We start from the raw sequence: 19025 nt of genomic DNA, 5'->3' as shown, positions 1-19025 counted from the left end.
CAGAACCCCGCAGCGGTCCCGCGGCCGCCGGTGATTCAGCGCAGCCCGCCCCGCCGGGTTCACTGGTCCGCCGGGGTTTCGTGGGAGGGACCATAGGGAAGGGGGAGGACCATGCACCCTGGATCGCGGGAGGGACCCCAGAGGGGGCTCTGAATCCCTGCCCCGCCCCTGCGTGCCTCAGTTTCCCCGCCTGGACTGTGGGTGCGAGGACCGCACCTGTAGCCGAGGTGCTCCGCGGGGCTCCATCCGCCGGATCTGCTCCGTTCTCGCTACTGTTTAGGTAACACTAACGGCCCCGCCGCCGCTGGCAGTCACGGAGCGTTGATTTCCTCAGTGCCGGGCGTTGAGCTGAGTGCTCAGTGCTTAGTCAGCTAAGATGAGAGCTTAGCTGAATACTCACTCCGCGCCCCGCAGAGGGTGCCCCGCTCCAGCAGTGCCAGCGTCTTCCCGCCCGGAGGTCGTCAGAGATGCAGATCCTCGGACCCCCTCTCCCGGGAAGGCCGACCCAGATTCCCTGGGTGTGTCCCCCGGGGCCGTGGCCTCCTAAGCTCTCCCCGTGATGCTGATGCTGTTGAAGTGAGAGACGCCCTTTCAGCTCGTTAAACCCTTGCAGTAGCCTGATCTGGTACGCACTGTGACTTCCCCATAACTGAGGCACCGAAAAGAAAAGATTCTCCACCCCCACCCCGCACCATCACCACCGGAGGGTTATTAAGTGCGACTTAATAACCCCACTTAGGAAGCTCCGTGTCGGGCACCATCCTAGGGGGCTTCATCTGTATTGACTCACTTAATTCTCACAGCCCTATAAAGTAGGGATATTATGTCTCTCACCTTACAGAGGAGGAAACAGAGGTTAAGTGACCTGCCCAGGAACACACAACTAGGATGTGGCAGAGCCGAGATTGGAACCCAGGCAGTCTGGATCCAGAGTCTGGTCTCTGTCAGAACAGTGCTCTCCAGGGTGGGGCATCTGCCAGGCCATGCAGTGGGGTGCAGCCAGAGAATGTTAGAGCTTGTGTTCCTGGGTCGTTTCAGTCCGAACATATAGTGATTCAACTTTACTCCTTAATTCGAAGATCCGGTTTTTTTCATAGTTTAATATCTCCGAAATTAGGATGTGTCTTACCACTGACGGTATGTTGTGGTTTAATTGGCAGATTCTTTTTTTTCCTTAGTGAGATAAAATCATGTTTTCTTTCAACCTATGGTCTCTTGGAGTAAATGAAATACAGTTTTTACTAGAGTACATATATATATATACGGTATTTGGTGTAGTTACGTGTATTAATGTAATTATGGTATTTCATGGGAGCATGTAATAGACCTTATTATATACATGTATGTACAGCATTTAGTATATCTTTATATATACACCTTATTTACAAGGGAATATGGTATTTAGAGTTTATTTACCTTATATATATGTATGTATGGTATTTGTTCTGTGTAAATAGTTTATATGCCCCTGTACATGGTATTCAGAACTGTAGTATATATATAATCAGTTTACATATATCTTACACACGTGCCTATGTAGTATTTAGTGTGCATGATTACACATTACACATTTATACAGGTATAAATGGTATTTATTACCATAGCACACAGATATAAGATCACATATATCTTATATACATATATATGTGGCATTTAGTGTGTGATTGAATCACATATACATGTATATGTGACATTTTGTGCACATATCTTATACAAATGTCATGTATATCAGTTTCTATATATCTTATATGCATGTACATATGGTATTTAGTGTGTGGTTACATCTCATATGCACATAGATACGGTATTTAGAATGTGTTTGCACCTTATGTACTCAAATATAGATATATCTCGTTTTATTGTGTTTCGCAGATACTGCGTTTTTTTTACAAATTGAAGGCTTGTGGCAACCCTGCATTGATCAAGTCTATCGGTGCCATTTTTCCAACAGCATTTTCTGACTTCTTGTCTCTGTGTCACATTTTGGCAATTCTGGAAATACTTCAAACTTTTAAAAATTATTTGTTACGGTGATCTGTGATCAGTGATCTTTGATGTTACTATTGCAGAAAAACTACCACTCACTGAGGCTTAGATGGTGGTCAGCATTATTTAGCAATAAAGGATTTTTAAATTAAGATATGTACTTTTTTTTAGACATCATGTTACTGCACACTTAACAGATTACAGGATAATACAGACATAACTTTATATGCCCTGGGAAACCAAAAAGTTTGTGTGACTCTCCTTATTGCGATATTTGCCTTATTGTGGTGGTTGGAAACCAAACCCACAATATCTTCAAGGTAAGTTTGCACCTGACCACGCACGCTCATGGCAGCATTCCAACAGCCAAAATGTGGAACCAACCCTAACGTCCATTAGCAGAGGAATGGATAACAAAACGTGCTATGTTCACACAACGGAATATTATTCAGCCATGAAAAGGAATAAGGCCCTGATACATGCTACCACATGGGTGAACCTCAAATACACCCAGCTCAGTGAAACAAGCCCGACACAAAGGGCCACATAGTGTAGGATTCCACGTGTATGAAATGTCCATAACAGGCAAATCCATGGAAACAGAAAGCAGATTGGCGGTTGCCAGGGCCTGTGGTGAGGAGGGAATGGGGAGGGACTGCTCCATGGGTGCGAGGTTTCCTTTTGGGGGTGATGAAAATGTTTTGGAACTAGATAGCGGTAATGGTTACACAACATTATGAATGTGCTAAATGCCACTGAATTGTACACTTTAAAATAGGTTAAATGGGGCTTCCCTGGTGGCGCAGTGGTTGAGAGGCTGCCTGCCGATGCAGGGGACACGGGTTCGTGCCCCGGTCCTGGAAGATCCCACATGCCACGGAGTGGCAGGGTCCGTGAGCCATGGCCGCTGAGCCTGCGCGTCCGGAGCCTGTGCTCCGCAACGGGAGAGGCCACAGCAGTGAGAGGCCTGCGTACCACACACACACAAAAAGGTAAAATGTTAAATTTTCTGTCTATTTGAGCATAATAAAAAAGGAGGGGGTGGGGGGCGGCTAGCTGTGGGCCAAATCCTTTGCAGGGTACTGGAATAAAAGATAATAAAGGGAAACCCAGTTTAGGAGGAAGAATGTTGAGTATATAGATGGTGATAATAAAATAACAACAACAATAAAGCATATATCCCTTACCATATGGCAAGCACTGTTCATAGCGAGTTACTTACACTAACTTGCTGAAACATCATAATGACCCCATGAGACGGGGACCTTATGCCCATTTTCTAGATGAGGAAACTGAGGCACAGAGAGGTTGAGTAACCTGCCCAAAGCTACACAGCAGGTAAGTGGCAGAGCCAGAATTGAAACCCAGGTATCTGGCTCCTGCAACCTCACAGTTCACCAGCCCAGGCAACAAGTGTCAAAGGAGAGTGGCAGGCAAGGCCTGGGTCAGCGCCTAGGTGAGAGGCCCTGGTTCTCTCCAGAGCCCCACGAGCTGGGTCAGGGATGGTGGCCAGAGGAAGCTGATGCAGTACGGAGCAGTCAAGGGTGTGATGAACACTCCGCAGCTGGGACTGATTTCTCTGTCCCCTGGGCCTTCGTTCCCGGGGGCTTTTTCATCTGGCAGCAGAGCTGGACCCCAAGTGTACGCCGGGGCCTGGGGCAGTGGTGGGGGCTCAGCTGCTTGGCCCTAAGGGTGGATCTCAGGTCCAGGTCCTGATGGGGGTGTCTAGGCAGAGTGGCCCTGGGTCTGATCCCACCTGGGAGAGACATCCCCACCCCCCACTTCCCCAGCCACCACACTGTGGCGGTGTCTGGGCAGCGTGAGCCCATGGTGGGGGGGGGTGCTGTGTCTCTGTGTTTCTCTGGATGAGAAGAGGGGTGTGTGTGTGTGTGTGTGTGGTGTGTGTGTGTGTGGGGGGGGGGTGAGGCCTCTCACTGTCCCCCGCTCTTTCTCTCCCTCCTCCACCACAGTTCCATCAGCCCCCAGACCCCACCACCCATGCCCTGGTCACTGTGGGCAGTGGAGGGACGGCTGCCCAGCTGCCGGCTGACAAGGCCCTGGTGAGTAGTGTCAGCTCCTTGTCCTCCTCCTTGTGGGTGGCTCAGGCTGGACAGCCAGAGCTGCCGGCGAGGAGCCGTTCACGTGCGCCGAGGGCGGCAAGGCCTTCTGCCAGCTTCTTGCCAGCAGAAGGCAAGGCCTTCTGCACCTCACGGTGCACCGGCACATCCACATGGGCGAGCGGCCCTACCGGTGTGCCGGGTGCGGCCGCGCCTTCGTGCAGAACACGCAGCTGCTCGGGCACCGGCGCACACACACCGGCGAGCGGCCCTACAAGTGCGGCGAGTGCGGCAAGGCCTTCGCCCTCATCACCACCGGCGCATCCACGCCAGGGAGAAGCCGTTCGTGTGTGACCTGTGCGGAAAGCGCTTCACCAAGCGCTCCTCCCTCCTCGGGCACCAGTGGGCCCCCAGAGGCGAGAGGCCCCACCCGTGCAGGGTGTGCGGGAAGGCCTTCCGCAAGAAATCCCAGCTGGTCAACCACCGCGCACGCACACAGGCGAGCGGCCGTTCAAGCGCTACGAGTGCGGCAAGGTCATCGCGGCGAGCACGACCTTGGTGGAGCACCGGATGACACACACCGGGGAGAAGGCCTACCAGTGCGGCCAGTGCTTCGCCAAGTCCTCCGCGCTGATCCTGCACGAGAGGCTCCACAACGGCGAGCGGCCCTTGCGCTGCAACGAGTGCGGCAAGGCCTTCAGCCAGAAGGCGGAGCCACACGGGCGAGAAGCCTTTCCATGGCGGCGCCTGCGGGAGATCCTACAACCAGAAGCGCTACCTCTCCGTGCACCAGCAGACCCACACCAGAGAGAAACCCTTTGAGTGCACGGAGTGCGGCAAGACCTTCAGCCAGAAGGCGCAGCTCTCCATTCACCTGCAGATTCGCGTGGGTGAGAAGTCATTGGATTAGGGCCCACTCATATGACCTCACAGAACCTTAATTATCCCTTTAAAGGCCCTATCTCCAAATGCAGTCACATTTTGAAGTTACTGGGTGTTAGAATTTCAACATATGAATTTGGGGAGAACACATGCAATCTATAACATCCTTAAATGGCTAGAAACTTAGCCTTCTGCAACTGTAGCTGCTGTCTACATGTGACTGGAAAGCATGAACACACCCACCTTGCATTCTGGGCGGCAGGCGGAGACAGCAATCCCCACTCCTCACTTTCCTTCCTTCCTGGTGCAGAGTTAGTCCTGGGACGCAGCTGTCCTGCCAGAGGCCGCATTTCCCACTTGCATCCAGGAGGGGGCAGGGACCACTCCTCCCTGTGGAAGGTGAGGAGAGGGATGTGTCCAGAAAAGGCTGGGCCTTTGCCACCTGCCCTTCCCCCATCCGCCCCCTGGATGCCGACCCCAGGGTGTTTCCAGAAGCGGTGAGCTGAAGGTGGTAGAGGGAGTTTGGACCCCCGAGTCACCCTATGGAGATCCTCCTACGATCGGCTGCAAGGAATAAGGGCCCCAGGTCTTTGGGGTTTGTTGCTGCATTTCGTCCATGCTGACCCAGCTCTGTGACCTCACCATCACCTCCACCCTGTGTGGGAGGGTCAGGCATCACCTCCACTGAACAGACAAGGAGGCACTGAGCAAGCTCGGGTTCACCACTGGGTGAGTGCCAGTACCAGCTTGAGTCCAGGATCCCCTGACCCCTGAGCCCACTTGATCATTCCGCCACGCCGCAGGGGCTGCAGACCAGGGGTCCAATCTGTTTCCTGCCCCAGATGTCGTTGGTGTGGCCTGCTTGGGCCTGGCCCAAGGAGCACTTCTTAAATATGGGAATTTGGTGCTGTTTAGGAAATGGAAACATTGCACATGAAAGCTTTCAGCTCCAAGATCTTGCGCAAAGCATTAGTACTCTGAGCCTCAGTTTCCTCAGCTGAAAAACCAGGATAATAACAGCATTCTAGATAGTACTTATTAATATTTTATTTGACTGTTGATAATAGAGCACTGTATTATTTACTGTTCATTAATGATAATGATAGAGCACTATTATCAATAGTAAAATAATAAGATATATTTAAGGCTGTGGATGAGGCATATATTAGACAATAAGTCTGCCTGACTCAAAGCACTTTATGTTCACAAGCATCCCATTCAGTATGTCGGGGGGTCATAAATCTACGATTTGGGAGAGGATGGTTTGCACCTCTCCTGAAATTCCAAAACTTCCAGGAGATTCCTGGCCATCACCAGTCTGGATCTGTGTGCAGGCCCCCAGTGAATAATGCTGGACAGTGACCACGGGCCTCTGATAACTCCCCAGGGCTTGTCTCTGTCCAAGGTCTCAGTTACCCGCATCCCGTCCTGACCTACCAGGGACCGGGTGGTGCTGAGAGAAGAGGGTGCTCTCACGCCCCTCCTCCCCGTCCTTTCCCATTTTATGAGAGGACTGGGCCGGGTGTGGAAAGGTCTAGCAGGGAGAGGCTGAGTGTCCCATCTCATGAGTAGGAGGTGATGGGAGGGAAGCACAGGAGGAGGGTGGCAACGTGGCTGCTAGGCCAAACCATCAGAGACCCCGACCCTTAGCTCCTACTGGGGGGCCTAGGAGGTCGCCAAGTTCCATGTGCTCGTTTTATTGAAAGACCATGTCTCATGCCCCTGCCTGACTGCACGATCTGCCTGGACAGGTCCTCAGGGTGCAGCCTGAGGGCTGGCTGTCTCCACTCCGTCCTGGAAACACCCCTGGACGACACCTCCCAGCCTCCATGTAGGTCTGAGGGGAGGCAGCTGTCAAAGGTGTGGCAGACGGTGAGAGACACTGGGCCACTTCCGGTCCGGTGCTAAGATGTTGGTCAGACTTACCTCCTCCAGGCTGCCTCCCCTGACCTGCCGCTGGAACGCCCATGGTAGCTGGCAGCCAGCTCTGACCAGCCCTGCGTCCTCAGGGGTGGACGGGATGTAGGTCCTAAGTGACCACAAGGAGTGGGACTGGGTGGATGTTTTGGTCTGAGACTGAGAGAGAAGCGAGGGAGCAGGAGAGAGACAGAGAGGCTGGGGGCTCTGCTGTCTGAGGCTCTGTGTTGCCAGGACCTGCAGCTTAGCCTGTCCCCCACTATCCTATCAATCGACTTCGGCGATGCCCTCTACCCCCTTTTTAAAGCAGAGGGAACCGCAGCACAGAGCGTTAGAAGGAACTCACTCGCTCACAGCTGGGGCTCACCTTCGATCCATCCAAGGCTCACACTTGCCCTGTGGGTCACAGTCACTCACTCGGCCACCCCTGCCCCCCACCAAGTAGGAAACCTGGTCACCTGACATCTGTTCTTGCCGACGGGAATGGGGGCATGGCGACGAAAGCTGGTGCAAACAGATGTGACCCAGAGCCTCTCAGTGTCTCTGGGCCCTGCCCCCATCCCGTGGTCAAGAGAGCACAGAGGACGGCCAGGACCGGGGGCTGTCGTGGTGACCGAGGCAATGAGAAGGCTCCCCAAAGAAAATGTCACGCGCAGCAGGACCTCACTGTCACAACAAAAGCCAGAGAGGCCATCGGATGACGCTGGGGCCGGCTTCTCCGTGTCATCCCGCTTCTCCCTGACTGTGACCTGGGCGGAACGGACCCCACGCCCACGTCAGGGGTGGACAGTGGTTTCAGGCCGATCTGGGCAGTCACTCCCATTCATTCCCCTTCCACAGCTACTATTTCAAGGATGAGGGCGAGACCCGTATCTAAGCCAATCAGCACACGGCATTTCTCTAGTCAGAACAATCAGTCCCTGGTGAGTCCAGCGGAATGAAGCGTAGGGCTTTTTCGCCAATGACTGGAAGAGGTCTGTCCCCATCTGGACGAGACTAAGTGTGTCAAGAGGAGCTGCTGGAAACCACCATGAAACCACAAGGGAAGCCAGCCTGAGGAAGAAGCCAGCGCGTGAAGGGAGAGCCAGCGGACCACGGGGAGGCAGAGCTGTGGTTCTGACGCGCCGTGTGTCTGGATCAAGCCCACCCTGATGCCTGCAGCCTGACGGACATTCAAAAACTGTCCATGTTTCTACATGGCTGTTTTTTCTACCTGCAACACGAAATGTGCTTACTGATATAAGCGGTTGCTTAAAATGAATTATTTATTCTTTGTGAACCCCGGCGTCAGGAAGTGTGAGACATTCAGACACGCCAGGACATTTGCGACCAGTAGCACAGAACATTAAAATAAAAAGGTGGTGGAAGAGGTCCCGGAGAGGGGAGACTGGGGGAACTCTATGTGAACACAAAGCTTCAGGTCAGCCTTAGGAGGCTCCTTCAAGTTTAAGTGCAAAAAATAACTACGTAAAGAGACTCAGATGCGCAACTTATTGAATCCGGTTAAGTATTTAAACCTGAATATCAAGCCTGTTGTTACTCGCTCCCCTGCCCTCTCCCACAAGCACTGAAACCGACCTTGACAGCACACCTGGTACCTGTATCTTTCTCACCTGATGACTGTTTAAGATGACATTGGTCTCCCTTCACGAAAAGTTTTATTAAAAGAACAATTTAACAGACCACTATGAGAAACTTTGGCATCCAAAGTGGTTACTGTTATTGCTAACTCTGAAAAACACATTTTTTCCTCTCACGAACTTGCCAACTTCTACCGCTTATCAGCCTGGGGGTAGGGGGCTTCCAGTACGGTTTAGGGAGACTGCAGGGGGGCTGGGATGTGGAAGGACGACGAAGGGCCCCCCTCTAGCTCTTCCCAAAGAGGAAACTCACAGACAACCTACGTCTGGACTAGACCGAGGGCGTGTGTGACAAGGGGAGAAACGTCCCCACGCTCTTACCAAGTCCTGTACGCCTCTCCCCAACTTTACTATCTGAACGGAGACCGACCGGGGGCTCCATCTCAGCGCTTAAAATTTACTTTGTGCTTTTGGTCTCGAACCCTGACGCGCTCCGTTCCTGGAACTCCCGTGAGTTCCCAGCCACAGCCAACCTTGCAACGTTCCCAAGTACACTGGGCACGGAGGAACTTGCCCTCCGGCTCGGAGGTGTGGACGCCCGGCCGGGAAGGAGCGCGTGGGAACCAAGATCCCCACAATTCCTAAGAGCCGCGGGGCTGCGCCACCCTGGGCCCCCACTTGAGAACTCCCGGAGCCGACGGCCCGTGCTAAGGACCCCGCCCACCTGGTGTAGCCTGGGGCGCGCCAAGCTCCCTAGGTGTGGATCCTCAGGTGCCGCGTGAGGTTGGTGTTCCGGCTGAAGGTCTTCCCGCACTCGCCGCACCGGTAGGGCTTCTCCCCGGTGTGGATCCTCTGGTGCACCGTGAGCGAGGAGTTCTTGATGAAGGCCTTGCCGCACTGCGCGCACCGGTACGGCTTCTCGCCCGTGTGGATGCGCTGGTGCTCGATGAGGTAGGCGCTCTGGCTGAAGGCCTTCCCGCACTCGCCGCACGCGTACGGCTTCTCGCCGGTGTGGCCCATCTGGTGCACCGCCAGAGACGAGCGGCCCGTGAAGTGCTTCCTGCAGATGTAGCAGGCGTACGGCTTCTCGCCGGTGTGGATGCGCTGGTGCTGCGTCAGCGCGGAGTTCTTGCTAAAGGCCTTGCCGCACTGGCCGCACTCGAAAGGCTTCACCCCGATGTGCAGCCTCTGGTGCTGGATCAGGTAGGCGCTCTGGCTGAAGGCCTTGCCGCACTCGCCGCACGCGTACGGCTTCTCGCCCGTGTGGTTGCGCCGGTGCAGCGTCAGCGACGAGCTCTTGTTGAAGGCGCGGCCGCAGTCCCCGCACGCGTACGGCTTCTCGCCCGTGTGCGTGCGCTGGTGCTCCGTCAGGTGCATGTTCTGGCGGAAGGCGCGCCCGCACTCACCGCACACGTACGGCTTCTCGCCCGTGTGCGTGCGCTGGTGCACGATCAGGTGCATGTTCTGGCGGAAGGCCTTGCCGCACTCGCCGCACGCGTACGGCTTCTCGCCCGTGTGGACCCGCTCGTGCTGGGCGAGGGAGGAGGTCTTCCGGAAGGCTTTCCCGCACTCGCCGCACGCGTACGGCTTCTCGCCGGTGTGCGTGCGCTGGTGCACGATGAGGTTCATGCTCTGGCTGAAGGCGCGGCCGCAGTCCGCGCACGCGTACGGCTTCTCGCCGGTGTGCGTGCGCTGGTGGATGGTCAGCGACGACCGTTCCAGAAAGTGCTTCCCACACACGTCGCACTGGAAGGGCTTCTCCCCGGTGTGGATGCGCTGGTGTTTGACCAGCGACGAGCTGCGACCAAAAGCCTTGCCACACTCGCTGCAGTCGTAGGATTTCTTCTCCACGTCCGCTCTGGAGAGTTTACCAAGGTCCGAGTTACCTGCGAGGTTCTTGCCCCGCATGGCAAACGGGTGGATCCCTGCTTCTCTCGGACCCCCCGACCAGGGTGGCGCCGGGGTGGGGCTCTGGTTAACGAACGCCTGCAACTCACGACATTCGGGGGCCGACTCCCGGGAGATTTCCAGCCGCCTCGGGCAGGTCCTAGCGCTTTCCCGCCGCGACTCCACCCTGTCACCCTGCGTCCGCGCTCCATCCACGGCTGTACCCCAGGCCCCGGATGGTCTGTCTTCCGAAGTCTCCTCCTTTAGGTCCGGTTCTTTCATTTCAGGTCTCATTTCCAAGTCTGGCGGGAGAGGAGGAGGAGGAGGAGAAGAAATGTACGCAGTTAATGCAGGGTGGAAGTAATTTCCCAAGCGGGGGTGGGTAAACGACAGGGCACCGATGGAGAAGCGGAGAGCAAAGCAATGCGCTGACCACCCACGTGGTTTAAGAAGGCAGAACCAACCTAGGAGGTGAGCAGAGAACAAGAAATGTCCCTTTCGGAGCTCCGAGGAGACACACAAGTTGGGCTGGGAGGGGGGCGGGTCAGAAAGGCTCTCGCAAACCTGACTGAGGAGTTTCTGCAATGGATTCCTCCCCTCCAGGGTCCATCCTGAATATCCCCAACCAGTCATGCATCTCAGAGCATCCATTTTGTATTAGAAATGATACAAATACGGCTGACGTTTCTGGCGTGTGCAGGTTAACCCGTCTTCCCGGGCCCCAGCCCAGCTCTATCCCGCCCTCCCCTGCCCCGTAGGCCTCACTCCCCTCCTCCACTGCCCAGTGGTGGAGCGCAGGTATCCCCGCGGGGCTGGCTCCAGACCTCTCCTCTTTGCACATCCATCCCTTCCTGGTCATCAGGTGGAGCCTCCAATCCCCTCCCACGTGTATCCTGTTCATTTCTATTTCCAGTCTGAGCTCCAGACTCTGTATCGTGGACCTAATGGCTTCATTCCCAACACTGAAAAGTTGTGAGATCTTACACAAAAATGTCATGCAAAGTGGTTCCCGACCCCTCACTTAAACCCCACCTGGCCCCACCAACATTTGAGTTTGAGACCCCCCTCCCCGAAGTCATGTCATGCCTTCATGGCCCCACCAAGGGAGTCTGGACTTCAGTATCTTCTATATAGTGATGCCTCCCAAATGTATGCCCCCCACCCAGACCTGCTGAGTTCTGCTGAGGACTCTACAGAAGCCTCCTGTGTCCCTCTTGGGTACGGCAAGCCCGTTTAACAGGAAACTGGCGATTCTGGAATCCTCAGCCCCACCCCAAATGATAAAAAAAGAAAGAAAGGCTCATCAAAGAGATGTAGCAACATAGACACAGAAGGACACTTGTATGAGGTCCCCAGAGGAGTCAAATCTACAGAGACAGAAAGTAGACGGTGGGTCCCAGGGGCTGGGGGAGGAGGGAACGGGGAGTGTTTACTGGGGACCAGGTTGGGGAAGATGAAAAGGGCTCTGGAGATGCATGGTGGTGATGGTTGCACAATAATATGAATGTACTCAATACCACTGAACTGTACACCTAAAAAAGGGCTAAAATGGTAAATTTTGTTATATGTATTTTACCATAATTTTAAAAAGTGTTTTAAAAATAAAAAATATTTAGCAGTCATTTTTGATTCGCCCCTTCCCTCCCATCATCCAGGCGGTTGAGTGCCACTGGATGGGCAAAGCAGCTTGAGCCAGACCAAATCTCTGCACCAACACAGCCAACCATCGAGTCAGGCACCGCAGGTTTCCTGCCTACACCCTCTGCCCTCTACAAGGCGCTGTCCACTCAGTGGTAGGGATCTTCTCAGGCAGGCCAAGCCCTCCAGCATCTCGCCAGTGCACTGAGAATCAGGGCCAAGACCTTCCCTCCTGGGCCCTTGGGCAGACAGAGCCAGCCTGGATCCTGCCGTCCACTCTGGACTGACTCACCTTCCTTTTCTCCAGGCACACTTGCCCTGCGGTTCCCTTTTACCCCCTTGTCTGTGCTGAGCCGTTCCTGCCCTGGGCCTCTGCACCTGCTGGCTCCTTGATACTCCGTCCTCCATCCTCCGGTAGAAAGGAAGATCTCTCTTGCTATGGTCTTGCCTGCTTCCTAGCGATTGTTCGTTATGGCCCGTGGCAACATGTTTTTGTCCCTTGATCTGTTTACTACCAGCCGCTGCCCCCCAGTGGGAAGTGAGCTCCAGGAAGGCAAGACCCTGGCCTGTGCCTGGTTAGTTACAGTACCTGGCACACAGAAGGTAGCAGGTAAACATGCACCGCACACCTGCAATGTGCCCAGTTCGGAGCTGAGCCATCGGCACAGATCATTCCGTGTGGTCCCTATGACCATGTAGTTATGTTTGAGGTCATACCCATTTTACAGACAAGGAAACTGAAGCTCTGAGAATGAAGTCACATACTCAAGGTCACACACACAGCATACTAGAGGCAGAGCTGAGATTGAAGCCTATGACCACAGAGCCACGGGTCAGTCACTGTTTTGCTGTGTTTTTATGCTTTCCCATGCCAGAGCAAAGGATTTGAGAAATACTTGAGAATGATCCTGGCTTAGTGACCCTGGGGTGTGACGTGATGCCCAGATGTTAGGGCAGATGGAGGCGTGGGGCATGAAGGCCCCGTGGCATGGGTGGGGGTAACTTCTCAGTAGGAAGAGGAAAGGAAGGCTGACGGTGGGTCTGGTTTGGGGTGCATGGGGTCTGAGACGTGCTGGGGATATACACTGGCCTGAGCCTGCGGAGATGGGAGGCAGCGGCGTCTTGGTTGTGAATACAGTTGGAAGTCTTCTGGAATAAATATGAGAGCTGGAGGGAGCATGCCAGCAAAATCCCATAGTTACGGGGCGGTAAAAAGGGGGCGGCCTCCCTTTCAGGGATTAAAACCCTTCAGGAGATATGGCAACATGGATGGACCTAGAGAATATAATATTTAGTGAAGTAAGACAGAGAAAGACAAATATTATATGAAATCACTTATATATGGAATCTAAAAAATAATACAAATGAATCTGTATAAAACAGACAGACACAGAAAACAAACATATGGTTGCCAAAGGGGAAAGGGGGGGAGGATAAATTAGGAGATTGGGATCAACAGATACACACTACTATACATAAGCTAGATAAGCAACAAGGATATATAGCACAGGGAACTACATTCAATACCTTGTAATAACCTATAATAGAAAATAATCTAAAAATATATACATGTGTATATAACTGAATCACTTTGCTGTACACCTGAAACTAACACACTATTGTAAATCAACTCTACTTCAATTTAAAAAAACCACAAACACCCTTCAGGAGAGATGATTTGCAAGAAAGCAAACATCAGCTCTTACTCGTGAAAAGCTATGCAAACACAGCTCAACATCAGCCAAATTAAAAGGACCCTGCCATATGGCTTTTCACCAATCAGACTGGCAGGAGCAAAGCATTTGATGATGTGTGGCTGGTGACAGTGTGTGGACGCGGGCCTTCGTGCCCACAGTCAAGGGAAATGTTAACAGGACAATGTCTGCAGAGGCCATTTCGGCAACAAGCTACAAACATCCAAAATGTTATTCATTCCTTTTGGTCTAAATGTGGATTTTTTTTCATGGTACTAGATTTCTTGTCGTTTATAGTTTCTTTTCCCATATTATGTATTTCCACAATTGCTTCTGATCACAAAGTAATTCACACTTGTTAATTCAAACATCAAACATCAGGGCTTCCCTGGTGGCGCAGTGGTTGAGAATCCGCCTGCCGATGCAGGGGACACGGGTTCGTGCCCCGGTCTGGGAAGATCCCACATGCTGCGGAGCGGCTGGGCCCATGAGTCATGGCCGCTGAGCCTGCGCGTCCGGAGCCTGTGCTCCGCAATGGGAGAGGCCCACGTACCACAAAAAAAAAAAAAAAAAAAAACCAAACATCAAACATCAAAAAATAACATAAAATGGAAGTCTCCTGCAATCTCACCATCTAACAGTTTGATGCATCTTTTTAGAATTTTTTTCCCAGTGCATACTTTAAAAAAATACACACAACACACCCCGTTATGCACACACACATATGAACACACACTGTTGTTGTTGTTTTTCTAAAATGTGGCCAAGATAGAGTAACAAAGATAAGATTTCCCTCCAGCCTACAGCCTAAAGCAATGGGAGGAAGAGAGGACAAAATATATAAAGCAAAGGTTTTCAAGACACTGGAGGAAGAGAGGACAAAATATATAAAGCAAAGGTTTTCAAGACACTGGACATCAGGCAACAAAGTGCAGTGATTCCTGAGACATAGGACTCAAAAGAGGCAGGCCCTACGACCACCTAGCTTACTCACAGGAAAGTTCCCAGGCCACAGCACAGGAGGGGAAACTGAGGCAAAGCCCGGCAGACTCCCTGAGTTGAGGAGATGGAACTGAGAGATGGAGGCAGGTGGAGTTCACAGGACAGAGTACTGGACAGGAAAGTGTGTGGAGAGCGGGCTCTGGAGACAGGCAAGGTCCTCCCTCCAGGACTTGGGTTACTGATTAGAACACTCATACACAGAAACGACCCAAGGCTGGAGAAAAACCACCCAAAAGGAATTGAAAACAGTACCCAGAGCCGACACAGGGCTGGGAACAGTGCCTCCTCACACCAGCCGTGTAACTCGCACCATATAATGCATGGGGCGTTGCACAGAACACTCAGAAGGGTCTTGTGGAGATTAAGTCGTCCTAGACTGAACGCAAGCCACAAAGGCAAAAATGAAAGCAGGCCACATGATGTGGTGCTGGTGTCAAGACAAATAGATGGATGAAACAGACAGAGTCCAGAATTAGACCCGCACGTACATGGGCAGCTGATTTCTGACAAAAATGCAAAGGCAATTCAGTGGAGAAAACTCTTCAGTGGAAAAATTCAGTCTTTTCAACACATGGCGGAACAACAGGACATCTATTTGACAAAAAAAGTGAACTCGAATTAACATTTTGCGTCATTAGAAGAATTAACTCTAAGGGGATCACAGAACAAAATATGAAACCTAAAACTATACAACATACAGAAGAAAACCTTTGTGGCCTTGAGATAGGCGAAGATTTCTAAAATCTGACACCAAAAGCATGATCCCTAAGGAAAATAATTTATCAATTTGACTTCAGATTTTAAAATTCTCTTTAGGGCTTCCCTGGTGGCGCAGTGGTTGGGAGTCCGCCCGCCGGTGCAGGGGACGCGGGTTCGTGCCCCGGTCCGGGAGGATCCCACGTGCCGCGGAGCGGCTGGGCCCGTGAGCCATGGCCGCTGCGCCTGCGCGTCCGGAGCCTGTGCTCCGCAACGGGAGAGGCCACGGCAGTGAGAGGCCCGCGTACCGCAAAAAAACAAAACAAAACAAAACTTTTCTTCAAACAAATGATGCTGGGGAACCTGGATAGCGACGTTCAAAGGAGTGACATTAGACCCCTCTTTAACATCATTCACAAAAATTAACTCAAGGTGAACCAAAGATGTACATGAAGAGCTACAACTGTTAAACTCTAAGAAGAAAACACAGGAGTAAATTTTCATGGCCTTGGTTGGGCAATGGTTTCTGAGATACGAAACCAAAAGCACAAGCAACAACAACAAAATAAATAAATTGAACACATCAAAATTAAAAATGTTTGTGTTTCAAATGATGCCATCAAAAAAGAGAAAAGTCTACCCACGGAATGGACAAAATGTTTGCAAAGCATCTACCCAATAAAGGACTTATGTCAATAATAATAATAATAAACATATAAAGAACTCTCAAAACTCAATAATAAGGAAACGAACAACCCAACTAAATAAACAGGCAAAAGACTTGAGCAGATATTTCACTGAAGAGAATATACATGTGGCAAATAAGCACATGGAAAGATTCTCAATATCAAATGAAAACTTCGATATGACAAGACTACACGCCAACGAGAATGGCCGAAAGGAAAGAGTGAGCATACCGAGATTCGGCCGGCACGCGGGGCAGCTGAAACTCCCACACACTGCTGGTGGAAATGTCAACTGTTACAACTGCTTTGGAAAAAAGTTTGGAGTTTCTTAAAAAGTTAGATACACACCTCATATCTGACCCAACCATTCTACTCACCGGTGTTTACTCAAGAGAAAGATATGCCTACAGAAAAACTTGTACACGCACGTTCACAGCAGCTTTATTTGTAACAGTCCAGAACTGGAAATAACCCAAATGTTCATCAACAAGTGAATGGATAAACAAATTGTGGTCTATCCATAGGCAGAATGGTACTCAGCAATAAAAAGATGTGAACTATTGATACATACAACAACATGGGTGAACCTCAAAATCATCATGCTCAGTGAAAGAAGTCAGACCAAAAAGAGACTACATGCTGTATGATTCCATGTATATAAAATTCTAGAATATGCAAATTAAACCACAGTGACATAAGGCAGACCAGTGGTTGCCTGCGGATGGAGGGTGGGTACGGGGAGGGGAGGGAGATATTACCAAGGGGCATGAGAAACTCTTTGGGGTAATGGATATGTTCATTATCTGGATCATGGTGATGGTTTCCTGGATGTGTACAGATGTTGAAATACATTGAATTATTCTTTAAAAATGTGCAGTTAATTATAGGTCAGTTATACTTCCACAAAAGCTGTTGAAGAAATGGGACCATACTCTAGTTCTGAAAGTTAGTGTTTCAACAACACATCAAGGGACATCATTCCATGTCAATGCCTACAAAAGAGTGCTCATCTTTGAAAAGCATGGTTTCCATCATATGGCTACACCTTGATATGTTAGTCAGTCTTGTACAGGTGGGCATTTAGGTCATTTCTATTTTTCTTCCTATGGAAAACTTTGTACATAGAAAGATTTCTAAAGGACAGATCCCTAAAAATGGAATTGTTCAAAATTTGGCTGATAATGCCAAACTGTCCTCCAAAAGAGTTGTCCCAACATTATACTCCTAAAAGGACACAGTCCCTTTCCCGATACCTTCATAATACAGGCTATTATTCTTTTTCATTTCTGTGTACCTCATGAGCAAAAACTGTGTTTCTTTGACTCAGTTTGTATTTCTTTGACTATTAGTAAGATTTTAAAATCTTTTATAAAGCATAATTCCATGTATTTCCACATTTATGAACTGCCAGCTATAAGGCTGGCCATCATTCAGTCTTTTTCTTATTTATTCCTAGGAGCTCTTTACATAATTATAATCCTTTGACTGTTATCCATGTGGTAAATATTATTCCCCATTTCATCATCTGTTAACTTTATTTTTAGCTTTGAGTGATTTAAACTTTCTACGTAGTCAAGTCTGTCAATCTTTTTTCTTATCTCTCTGTAGTCCTCACGTGACAGGCTGATGGTAAGTAACTCAGCGAAGCTGCCCCTTACCCAGTGAGACCAGGTTCTGGAGGTTCTCTAGCATCACATCTCTGTACAGGTCCTTCTGGGCAGGTTCCAGCTGCTGCCACTCCTCCTGAGTGAAGTCCACAGTCACATCCCTGAACGTCACTGACTCCTGTAAGAGGAAACCCACAACCACTCACCGCAGGGCCCTCCTTACAGGGGTCTGGAAGAATGGCCAGAAAAGCCAAGAGGATTTAGGGAAGGCACACAGGATGTATCTCAAGTGATTTCAACAAGGACCAGCCACTCAGTTATCTTGGTGCCTCATTGTTTGGGGATGGTCCTCTGACAGAGAAATAAAACAAATATGACGCTGTTTAGAGCAGAAAGTCACAGATTTGAGAGACAGAGAAGGAATCAAAGGCAAAATGATCATAATCCAGTGAATCAACACATTCATTAGAAGCCCAGCAAAGGCAGAAACCTAGATGGAACCCAGGAGTTCACCAAAGATTCCTGAGCCCCTACAAAGCTGCAGGCACTGAGCAAGGTGCTGGGACACAGATACAGACGGTTTAAGAACACGTTCCTCAAAGGAGGGGCAGACAAAAACACCTGTAACTGACCCACAATCTGGTCAATACTGTCATGAAGGTATGAACAAAATTCTCCAGGCGCCTGAGCAATGGCAGCCTTAGGGGGCGTCTGGGAAGACTTCAGCAAGGTGACACTGAGTTTAGGCTGGGGGGAGGATCAGTGGTCAGGTCCTTGGGGGAGATTCCAGAGGGAGGAAGAGCTTGGATCAAGATATGAGGCTTAAAAGGCAGATTAGACCATTGAGGAATCATGAGAAGTTCATGTGGTGGAAGCATAAGAGCCTTTCCAGCTGATGCCGTAAGCCCTGGGGATGAAATGAATGTGGCTGAGCAGGGAGAGATGATGATGATGATGATGATGGTGATGGTGGTGGTGATGGTGATAAATGATGACAGTGATGACGGTGGTGATGGTGATGGTGGTGCTGGTGGTGGTGGAGATAGTGGTGGTGGTGACAATGGTTGTGGTAATGATGATGGTGATGACAATGATGTTCTGAACTGTAGGTCACAACACCTATCACTTCATAGGCAGTTGCTATGTACCAGGTACTATTCTAAGGATTTGTTATAGGTTGAATTATGCTTCCTCTCCTCCAAATCCATGTGTTGAAGTCCTACTCCCAGCACCTCAGAATGGGACATTATTTGGAAATAGGGCCACTGGTTAAGATGAGGTCATACTGGAGTAGTGGGCCCTAATCCAATATGACTGGTGTCCTTACTAAACAGAAGAAACTTGCACACAGAGACACGCACACATGGAAAATACCATGTGAAAACAAGCCAAG

At 50.7% G+C, this 19025-nt stretch overlaps 1 protein-coding gene across 10 annotated transcripts in view; it reads right to left on the bottom strand.

The window, feature by feature from the left end:
* Window positions 1-19025, bottom strand: part of LOC131744802 (endothelial zinc finger protein induced by tumor necrosis factor alpha-like) — a 181363-nt gene that overhangs the window by 151909 nt on the left and 10429 nt on the right. For 2 of the 10 annotated variants that reach the window (XM_067020047.1, XM_067020045.1), the window contains exons 2-4: window positions 17684-17810; window positions 9147-10611; window positions 5169-5315 (exon numbers count right to left, since the gene is read on the bottom strand). In XM_067020047.1, the coding sequence (XP_066876148.1) occupies window positions 9176-10611; window positions 17684-17810 (1563 nt within the window). In that variant the 3' untranslated portion in view covers window positions 5169-5315; window positions 9147-9175. Of the gene's footprint in view, window positions 1-5168; window positions 5316-9146; window positions 10774-17683; window positions 17811-19025 lie in introns of all 10 variants that reach the window. The other 8 variants (XM_059044689.2, XM_067020052.1, XM_067020049.1 and 5 more) reach the window with 6 other exon arrangements.

The sequence above is a fragment of the Kogia breviceps genome, chromosome 18 (genome assembly GCF_026419965.1).
Source record: "Kogia breviceps isolate mKogBre1 chromosome 18, mKogBre1 haplotype 1, whole genome shotgun sequence".
Taxonomy (NCBI): Eukaryota; Metazoa; Chordata; class Mammalia; order Artiodactyla; family Physeteridae; genus Kogia; species Kogia breviceps.
The sequence above is the reverse complement of the archived record's forward strand: the minus strand, read 5'-3'. Positions and strand labels throughout refer to the sequence as shown.